Consider the following 11,082-nt stretch of genomic DNA (forward strand, 5'->3'; position numbering starts at 1 on the left):
CTGTGGGGGCATTGGTTCTAAGATCCTCTGGAGATACTGTAAGTCTACAAATGTCTACGTAGCTATTAAACTGAGTAGTATCTGCATATAAACTGCACATACTCCTGTATACTTTGCCATGTCTAGGTGATTATACAATGTCTAATATAATTACCATGTAAACAGTTACTACACTGAACAGTTTGGGGAATAAAACAGGGGGAAAAGTCTACATATGTTTAGTATAGAGTTAGCTTTCCCCCCTCAATGTTTGATATGTGCTTGGTTGGACCTGTGGATGCACAAGCCACAGTCAGAGGGCTGACTGTAGATGAGAAAGCACGAGGAAAATAACCGTCAAAAATTATCATTCAAAACCACTTGACAATAATATACTTACAACTCTTTGCTCTGGAGTCTTTCCATTATCTGTGTCTGTATAAGTGATGCGAACTTTAACATAACCCTATATTTTAATACATGTTTTCCCCTTTCTATCATGTCTTCTCAAGTACAATGAAAACACCTTAAAGGCGGAGGCTACCATCCTCACTTTTTCGATGCTCTTGCAAATTACAAGGCACTGGTTTATTTGGCATGACATTTGTTCACAAGGATAGAGAGCAGATATCTTCAAAATTTGCAATTAAATTCTTGTGTTACACACACACACACACACACACACACACACACACACACCACAAATCAATCTCAGGTGTCATCCCCAAGGCTCTCACTAATTAGGGTAGAGTGGCTGGTCTCTGCACCTCAGGAATCTTCCTGACTCAGCCTCAGCACTGGGGTTACAAGTGCACACCACGATACTGAGCTCATGTGCGCTTAGGACTGACTTTTGGTCCTCAAGCTCGCACAACAAATGTTTTATTGACTGAGCCATCTCCTTCCACAGGACGTTTTAAATAACGTGGATCTACTTTATCTCTGAGGTGTCCATGCTTTACTTAGAAAATGCTTCCTTGTACTATAAACTTTCAGACTGCTTTGCAAGTTATGGCAAATCACAACTAGAAAATGACAAATGAGTGTGACCCAAGACAAGTGATCAATTATAGATCTTGAGGACAAAAAGAAATTCTTCCCCAACAAACTGGATATAATGTCTTTTTTTTTTTTTCTAGAAACATTTGCTTTCAGAAACAGTAAATTCAGGGAGGAATAGCTCACTAGTTCCTGAAAACTCATTCTGTCCGGAACTTGTGACCTGTTTATACGTCTATTTCCTCCAAATAAAAATACTTTCATGATCATTCTTCTAGAGTCATCGGTAATCAACGAGGGAGTAAAACTTTAAAAAGTACCTTACTCTACTTCCTCAGTTGTAAGTACCCTGGTTATAATTATAGAAACACAGTAGAGAGCTAATATTACCTGCATAAGGAGCCAACATATTAACCACTTCTATTCGGTCAATATAGATCATGACTCCACCACTAAAAACAAACAAACAAAAATGAAAAATGTGAGCCAGAGCCACAATAAAAATAAAGCAAACAAAGAAGCTATAGATAGACCTAGAGAGAACTTCATAATCTAACCCAAAACCTAGGGAGAACTTGACATATTAGCTTAAAATACAAGAGAGTTTTGTCCCTTGTAAAAAGCATCTGTCCCTCTATAGGTGTCAAAGGTGCCTTTGTAGGTTTGTAAAAGCAATACTTTTTAAGTCATTTAAACTAGGTAATTAAAAAACTGCCTCATATTTCACATTCCTCATTTGATACAATTTAATTCAGTAAGTATATTTTAGTGATAAACCAGCCTTGTTTCCTTTCTTGACCTCAACCTTTTTAGGACAACAATTCTTAGAGGCTTTTAGAGCAAAAGTGCAAAAGTGTAATTAGGAACTTCATTAGAAACATAAATTCTATCAAAGACCTACTTACTGACTCAGAAACTCTCAGATGTCATTTAACATTATAAAAAGAAGTGAAGTGATTTTGTTTAAAGTAATCTTTTATTGAACATCAATTCAGAGCCAAGTTCTGAGCCATATACACAAATTCTAATCCTTACAATAATTTTAACATAGGTCTTACTCCCTGACTTAAGAGACTTAAGCTTAGAGAAGCTAACTGAGGTATCAGAGGAGGGCAAAGTCTATGTGGAGCCTATACTTTCTGCTTCATTTTCCTGTCAATTAAAATAGCAACACAGGTGTGATAATGCTAATATATGAATAGTCTGCTAGCTCTGAAACTCCAATTCAATAATATCCTCAGAAGGAATGGTTTCACTTGTAGCTTCATTAAAATATCTCACAGCACATCAGTTTCTGTTGCTGTCATGTCCATACACTAGTGTCTTAGTCAGGCATAGTGACATATACCTATAATTTCAGGGTTTCAGAAGCAGAAGCAGTAGGGTTATTTCAAGTTTGATGCCAGCCTAATCTACATACTAAGTCTTAGGCCAACCAAGGCCACATGAGAGTCTATCTGATTCAAAAACAAAACAAAATGTAAACAAAGGTTTCTCAAGTGACTAGAGCTCTAAGAACTTCCTCAGAACTACAGAAAGTAAAGGGCAGCGGCTCACAGACAAGGACGCTTACCTTGTTCCACAAGGCACATTTTTAACTTCATCCGTTTGTAGTGTTGTCTGGGAAGAAAAAAACAGCTCATCAAAATTCATCTTGAAAAACAAAACAATAACAAAAAAAAAAAAAAACCCCTGCTGATCTGGCAAGGCATCATGTCGAATGACTTTAATCCCAGCACCCGGAAGGCACAGACAGGTGGCTCTCTGTGAATTCAAGGCCAGTCTGGTCTACAGAGTGAGCTCCAAAACTACGTAGAGAGACCTTGTCTCAAAAGTAAACAAAACAAATGAACAAACAAAACACACACTGCTGATCCCAGAGAACAATCTCTGGAGAGCTGCTGCCACTGAGTACAAGAAAGCCAGCCCCTCCATGATTTTAGCCTCCCTCCAAAGATCAGCTATTAAGTTAGCCATTTTTCTATGTATCTAGAAAAACTTGAGTACTACATGTCTTATAACTAAGACTGGACTAAAAAACCACTAGGAAGTATTCAATGCCCAATCTACTAGTAGGCTGAAAGTTTTTCTTAAGCATCTTTTTGTGTAGAGCTCACCCAAGATCACAAACCACACATCTCACTTTCAGCACACACTATGACCAAGATCTGTGCTCCGAACTTTGATTCCTGGCTATTACATTATTCACAATGATGATAAATGAGTATTTTTCCACACAAGTACTTTATGAACCAAAGCTATCTTTTAACTTGCGAGCACAGCTAGTCACTGTTTTGCTTCAGGACCTAGTGCTCTCACAGGTTTGGCTCAGTTTACTTTTACCAAGAGTGCCAACACCATCCCTCTTCCTTCTAGTGAACCAATAAACTGATTTTAAGTGTTCTTCATAACCTAATGTCTCAAATAGGTTAGCAGTGTATTCTGGGACAAGTTACACCTTGTTAAGGATACAAAATATGGTCCCTGTTATTTAAACATCACAATCTAGCATAGAAAATAAAATTCTTATAAAGAAACATATCAGTAGGTACAAAAATAACAGTATAAGTTGAGCTTTTAGGTATTAAGCTGAAAGGAATGAAATACTAGTCTTAAAAGCTCTCTTAGATAGTTCATCAATTAAAAGTACTCAACACTCTTTCACAGGTCTGGGTTTGGTTTCTAGCCCAAATAAAGTGGCTCACAACTGCCTGTGACTCCCATTCCAGAGCATTCACCTCCTCTTCTGGCTTCTGCAGACACTATACAGCATGTGGTACACACAGACAAGTAGGCACACACAAATACACAAATTAAAAACTAAAAAATTTAGAAGATCTCTGAAATTAAGTATTAATAGTCATATCTAGAAGAGGAGAATAAGAACTTAAGAGGGACATCTTAAGTTTAATTAATGTCCTATTCAAATACACACAGCAAAAACAAAAGTACACACCCAAAGCAGACTGGCTTGCCTAAATCAGAAGGTGCTATTCAGATGAGTGGGAAAAGAACACAGTGTTATTAGGCTGAGGGCCTTGAATATTTGCTGAACAGTTTAAGTGCTGTTTAATCCCTGTTATATATAATCATAAAATGAATCTTTCAGGAATACTGTCAGAGCTGGGAGTGGTCATGCAAACCTATAATCCCAGCTATGTGAGAGGCTGAGGTGGGAGAAGTGCAAGCTCCACACTAACCTGGGAAACAGCGAGGCCCAATCTGGGAAAAGAAAATACAAAAGGTGTAGGCTCAGTGGTGGAGACCTGCCTAGAATGCTCAAAGCTCTGGGTTTAAGCCCTAGGGTTGATCTCTTAGCACTGGAAAGAAAAAGGTATTTTCCTTAATTCCTCTGATCATGTAATACAGGTGTTATTCAATCTTGGAGACCTAACAAAGGAAGGAGGTGATCATTGGTTGAACATACTATTCCAGCACAGAAAGAATAAAGTGTGATTCTTTGGTTGAGAGATTAGCATGATGGTAATATCAGAGAAAATTCTGGATAAAGTCAGGGGAGAAGGCTGATAAATGAGTTCAGTATATTTTATTTCTTTTAAAGCATTAAACTAAGGCAATTTTCACTATTCTGTATCAACTTTCAAATCAAGAAAAACTAGGAATTAAACAATAACCTTTCAATTTAATATCCTATGTACGTGTACACACACACACACACATTTTCCAAATATGAGAAAAATATTGGCACACATGTGTAACCATAGCCTTAAGGAGACTGTGTTGCAAGTTTGGCTTTGGCCTGTACTATATAACAAATGCAAGGACAGCCTTGGCCACACAGTGGACTCTGTCTCCAAAAACTACAGAAAACAGTAAGTCTACACTTACTTTGTAAAGTATATAAAGATGGAAGGTTTTAATATAATTTCTCTAAGCAATGCTTTGTCTCTGTACTTATATACGGGATTTCACATTTATTAATATAAGTCCTTTCAAGTATTATGTTAAACCACAGAACTGTATCCTCTAATGTTCCCCAAATTCCAAAACATAAATTTATGACTCTGTTCTCAAGAAAAGTTTCTTAGAAGGGTTTGTTAAAGTAATTTTTGAATGCGACCTTTTTTTTACATAAAAAAGACATTCCTATTTGTTACACTGCCTCTAACATTTAATTTTTAATTAATAATCTAAACAGAAAATTATGATAGTTTATGTTGAAATCTTTTTATTAATTTCACTTATTTCTCATGATCACAGAGTATATTTGCTATATACATATAGTTAAAAATCTATTTATTATTATTGCCTATATCTACTTTATTTTACTGCTGCACCATACTGCTTAGCTTTGAACAACATCTAAGAAAGAGCCCAATCTCTCAATCTGATGATGCCTCCGTTAACTTGGGGATTATCAAGAACTGTTGGTGAGCTAAGGTCAAAAGAGAACCTGGGATGAGTCTGAAACAGGCCAGCAAGACATAGGCAGCACAGGAAAGGAGGAAGGCATGGTGAATGAAGAAGTGACATCAACTAAGACATAAATGAATACAAAGTACTAGTCACTGGAAACATTTGTCACACTAACCCATTTAGAAAAAGTAATATAAAATAATTGTTCTAAAGGAAGAGGTTTTATAACCTAAAATATTTCCCTTTTTTCTTTTGTTTAAAATTATACCAATTCATTTTACTACAATGCTATTTAATGTTAATTGTATTGCCATACATAAGACATGATTTTTAAGAAAACCTTCAAAAGTCTGAGTAAATATGGGAAGCCAATCTGGAAATCACTGTGACTAGAAAAAGAACACCATGTTCACCATGCTTCACTGGAATAGGCAAAATCCTTCCCTAAGCCATTATAAAGGGAGCGCAGAGAGACCTGGGAGAACTCGCTATTCATAGTTACTCTCAGCAGAAAGTTGAAGACTAAAATGATAATATTAATCCTTGTTTCCTGAAAAATCTGCATATCTTACATAAAACTGAACTCAAAGATTTATAGTTCCACTGAGTTTACAAAATTAGTTAGAGCCCAATCCTATTTTGCAATCTTGTTATATCAAAGTATATTTATTAAGTATGGCATATGGCCAAGATACTTTTTACAAGAACCAGATTCTTATTTCAAATATTCTGAAATAATGTCAAAGTACCACATTCATTCAGGTTCCTCATAAATTTGTGTTTAATGTACCAAGCAAAAAAATGTGAGTCTGAAAAGCTGTGTATAAAAATTAATTCCTCCATGTTATCAGTAGGCTGGGAGCCTGCCTCTTATAGAAACCAAACAGTTCTTACCCAAGGAATCATTGATTTGTATTCCTAATTGTGTCCTCAATTCTTACTTTGTTTTGGCTGCAGTAACAGAAAACCTGCTAATACCATTAACCAGATGGCAGAAGTCAGTCCTGACAAGTGGCACTTTTCATTTCAAGGCAAGGTGGTTTGAAATCATTACTTGTGCTATGACAGTTGTACTATGAACTTTCACTCCACATCTGAGTAAATACCAACATTTGCTTAAGCAATAAGGAAATCCATCTCCACCCACAAGTGTGGCAACTCCTGTCATACCTGTCTATCTGGGATCCCTAGGAATCACTCACCTGCACAGATCTGAATGTCGTAATGAAAGGCAACATGATATGGTAGCCTGGTCCACTGGGGCTTGTTAGTAAAGCTCCTCCCCTGCAAAAAAATGTTTCAGTTGACAAAACTGTGAAGACCTCTTATTAATTTAAAATGCTTTAATAAACATTCACTATTACTCGTGTTACTAACCTACTACCCTCACAAGAGAGTTATTCAATAACTGCTACTCAAAACATTCATCACATTTAAAAACGTGACAATTCATCCAAGTCCACTGCCAGTATTGCACCCTGTTTCATAAGCTCAACCACACCTCTGGGTCTCTAGCACTGCTCTTGGGTTCAAAAGATTCTCTCTTGTCTTTAGCTTTCCGATAAATACTTATGGAAAAATTCTAATGACTTTCAATTAAGGTTTCTTAATTGCACATAACAAGAGACAAGTCAAAACAATACATTTAATTGCTAAGTTTAAAAAAGGAAAAATCCCAAACTTTCAAGGAAGAAGAAAATTTCTGAGGCTAATGGTTCTTTCAATACATAAGTAAAATCCTGGGAACATATTCTGTATAAAGGTAACAAAACCTAGCATGGAAAGATGGATAGCAGAAGGGCTGAGATTACAGGCGAGAGATGGGTCTGTTTATCAAACTCTGAAATATGTGAACTATGAAAACACCCCCTGAAAATTAGGGACAAATACAACAAAAAGTCCTATTTTACACAACGAATAGTAAATTCACAAAACACTGATCTTTGCCCTAAATATATGAACAGGTTTGAAAGTCATAATTAAAACGATTAACATTTTCAGGTTCATTAGCCATTTTTTGGAATGGTATCTTGATATGTTCTCTTCGTGCTTTTCCTGTCAGAAGGATAATGACAAACTGGATGGAAATGTGAACCAGGCTGGCATTTCTTATGCTAGAACTCCATCTGTTAAGGCATACCACCAAAACTGTGTATTTTCTAGGATTCTGGACAGATCTAAAAGTAGAAATACCAGTTTAGGGGGGATGACAGAAATACTCAAAATCTGCTTGTTTCAGAATAAACCACTATTCCAAGTTCCCCACAAACTGGCCACTCTTACCAGTGGTAAGAGCTGGTGGTAATTTATACCGAAGAGTAGCTATGCCAAGTCAAGTGGACGGCAACTGAGTCCACACTCTTCCTCACCTTGACTTGAAAAATGGTGAGAAAGGTAACCTGCAAATGTAATTTTTGTCTCTTAAGCTTTAGGGATATGATACTGCCATGGTCATTAAGACTTTGTGGGAACATAACCAGACAATGGGAGGTTTTTAATGGAGGAGGAGGAGGAGGAGGAGGAGGAGGAGGAGGAGGAGGAGGAGAAGGAGGAGAGAAGAAAAGAAGAAACAACAACAACAACAACTTAGTGCTGGGGAGAACTGTCATAAATAAGACCAGAAAGCCTGAAAACGATCCACAGTGGCAAACTAAACACCTGCACAGTTGTACAGACTCTAAGGAGTCATCTCGGTTGCAGTGACTACTTCCGTCCCCTCTAAGGTGTCTCCACTTCTGCACAGAATGAACTTGGCACTAAACTGTCCGACACCAGAAAGGTGCTCTGCCAAAGGTTAGCTCCCAGCAGCTGGGATGAAACCACTTCCCAGGGCTGGAAGCGCTCCCCTGACACCCCGGAAAAGAGCAACTTCCCAGACTCCACTGTGACCATTGGACCCGGTCTCTGTGCTCTAGAACCATCGCTGGCTGCACAGGGCGGCGCTCACCTGTAGTACACGGCCAGGTGTCCTTCCTCGATCTTGTGGATGGAGGCGTAAAGGAGGATCGCCACCAACCCCACCACTGCAGCCACCAGAAGCCGGGCTTGAGTCATATTCATCCTTGTTCCTCCTGAACATGGGGAGAAAAGGAACCTCAGTCCCTTGAGTGACAGGCCAATCCCCACCCAGTGAAGAGCCCGCGTACGGTCGCGGGCTGAGGCGGGAAGCCCCGCGCTCCGGCCCCTGACTCTCTGTCTGAGCTAGGGCTTCCCTCACCAACCCCCTGCGCCCGCGCCCCCGGCTTGGCGTACGTCGTGACACCTCTTCCCCGGCTCCCCACGCGTTAGGTCCCAACTGAGGACGGCCTTGGTCTCAGGCACCCGGAGAACCGCGACCCCTGAGCCTCGCCTCACCGGTCAGTGACGCATCGCCCCCGCCCGCACGTGCAGCCACCACCCGGCCCCGCCAACTGCTGCCAACAGCCGGCCCCGCCCACCTGTCCGGCACTGCGGCTGCGCGGGGACGCATGCGACGCAGCCCCCGCCCGCGACTCGCGAGACGGTGCGCGGGCGGGACAAAATTGGCTCGGGTGCGCGCACAGCGTAGTGATTCCAAGCCCCAGAAGAGGACTAGGGGAGGGCTTGGGGTGGATCACTCGGACAGACTCTGGTCACGACGTGCTAGTGCACAGCCCCTCAGTGTAGGAATTGTTTCTTCATCTTTCTGTAGTTCATCACTGATCTAACTGGCAAGCGCGTTCTACAGGTACACACCCTGCACTAAGGAAACTACCAGACCAGTCTCAAGGAATGATGGGTTGAATATTTATTTTGTGCCAGAACGCTACACCAGAGGGCTTTCTGAAAGCCATGCGCAGAGACAAGATCAGAATGATATACATATGCTGATTGTGGGGTCTTGAACAGTCTTGTCAGTAAATGCTTGATTTTCCATGATGCCGGTATGGTTGAAAGGACTTCTATAGTAGGTTAGGCTAGAACCACATTTGCGAAGTCTTCGAAACAAAACAATAGAAGAAAAAGAAGCTGCAGATAGAAATCAGCCGTAGAGCTCTCGCACAGTGACATGCTGGGCTCAATGGGAGAGTTGGGGGCACAAACTTGCTTTGAATCTAGTACCCGTGCTTACCGGTTTATTCTTGATTCCTCTTAATGTTGCCTATAGAATGAAGTATATACAGTTGATAACTTTGATTTTAATTCTGAAAGTTGCTACTGAACAAAAAATGAGAGTGGTCTACTAATTCTTCAGAGTTTGGGGTGATCTTATAATATGCTCTGCCTCATTTCACCTAAGTCATGTAGACTAGAAGGTCCGAACATCATTACGATCATGCTCCATCAAAATGGACCTTGAAATATGGCAAGTCTTTGTGCTAATGATAGTTTAAAAAAAATGCATGATTTCTGGGGGGGAAAAACTGAACAATACATACATGTTAAGACTCCTTTACTGAATTGCCAGAATTTGTTTGTTTGTTTTTTGTTTTTCGAGACAGGGTTTCCTCTGTGTACAGTATTAACTTTCAAGTCAGCCAGGTGAGGTAGCACACACCTGGGAGGCAGAGGAAGGAGTGTTACTAAAGTTTGAAGCTAGCCTGGTCTACATAGGGAGTTCCAGGCTGTCCAGTGAGATCCTGTTTTAAAACAACAGAAATAAACCCAAAAGTTCTTCTGACCTTTGCATGTAGGCTCCTATCTTCTGAACAAGAAGTACCTAATAGATGTTTGCTTATTAAGAGCCTCTAGAGCTAATGAATGAAGAGTCTGCTTACCATTCAGTTGATAGGGATAGAATTACTATCTGTAAAGAAACTTTGACACCTGATAATTTAAAAGACAGAAGATAGCCACATACATAGATGTACAAGATAGCCATGTATGCAACATACCCGTAGCTAAGACTTCAGGGATAAAAGAGACATGGCAAGTTTGGACTAGACTAAGTTAATAGTGAGACCTTGTCTAAAAACCAAGACAACTCCAAGCTTTCAGATTTGGATGCTAGGAGAATGGCAGCATAAATGGGATGGGAGGGCTATACAATCAGTGTAAATGACGAGATCTTAATGCACACAGAGACACACAGAATAGTACTGGTACCTCCTAGGTAAAAATACCACCTTAAGGAAGCTCCTTAACACTTCCTAGTAAGTCTATTCAATTCCAGAAGAAAGTACATGGTTGGGGGAATGGCTTGATCAGCAGAGCATATGATTTGCAGGCAGGAGGATTTGAGTTTGGTTCCTCAGAATCCATCTAAAATGCCAGGCATGGTGGTAGGTACCTGTAGTGGCAAAAGTAGGCAGGCAAAGACAAGACCACGTGACTCACAGTCTCCCCTGTTGGGGGCTGACTTTTAGCAGAAAGCGGCTATCAGCTTTGCAGCCATCTTGAGCCATATACCCTGACATGAGACTTGGATTACAATAGCCTACAACAGCTGAGCACAGTCCGATAATCTTGGTTTAGATACCTTGAGATTAAAGGTGTGTGAGATTAAAGGTGTGTGACTTAAGAGTATGACTTAGAAGTATAGAGATCAGAGTTAGAGACAAGACCTAAGGGCATGATTAAAGGTGTAACTTAGAGGTGTGGCTTAGAAGTGAGACATATAAAAGGCAGAGACAGAACAGATCAGAATCAGACTGAGATCAGAGAATCAGACACATCAGACATTAGGAAGAAGACACTTAGCTCCAGACAGAATCAGACACAGCAGACAGAGGAGACAGAGAAGGAGACACTTAGAGGAAGAGAGACTGA

General features: G+C 40.0%; 1 protein-coding gene across 2 annotated transcripts in view; it reads right to left on the minus strand.

Moving 5' to 3' along the window:
• The window catches only part of Erlin1 (ER lipid raft associated 1), a 37,297-nt gene extending 28,486 nt beyond the window's left edge, over nucleotides 1-8,811 (minus strand). The window contains exons 1-5 of one of the 2 annotated variants that reach the window (XM_034523609.2): nucleotides 8,710-8,811; nucleotides 8,303-8,426; nucleotides 6,558-6,639; nucleotides 2,552-2,598; nucleotides 1,369-1,430 (exon numbers count right to left, since the gene is read on the minus strand). In XM_034523609.2, the coding sequence (XP_034379500.1) occupies nucleotides 1,369-1,430; nucleotides 2,552-2,598; nucleotides 6,558-6,639; nucleotides 8,303-8,415 (304 nt within the window). In that variant the 5' untranslated portion in view covers nucleotides 8,416-8,426; nucleotides 8,710-8,811. Of the gene's footprint in view, nucleotides 1-1,368; nucleotides 1,431-2,551; nucleotides 2,599-6,557; nucleotides 6,640-8,302; nucleotides 8,427-8,607 lie in introns of both variants that reach the window. The other variant, XM_034523615.1, reaches the window with a different exon arrangement.
• Between the last annotated feature and the right edge of the window lie 2,271 nt (nucleotides 8,812-11,082).

The sequence above is a fragment of the Arvicanthis niloticus genome, chromosome 1 (assembly GCF_011762505.2).
Source record: "Arvicanthis niloticus isolate mArvNil1 chromosome 1, mArvNil1.pat.X, whole genome shotgun sequence".
Lineage (NCBI taxonomy): Eukaryota > Metazoa > Chordata > Mammalia > Rodentia > Muridae > Arvicanthis > Arvicanthis niloticus.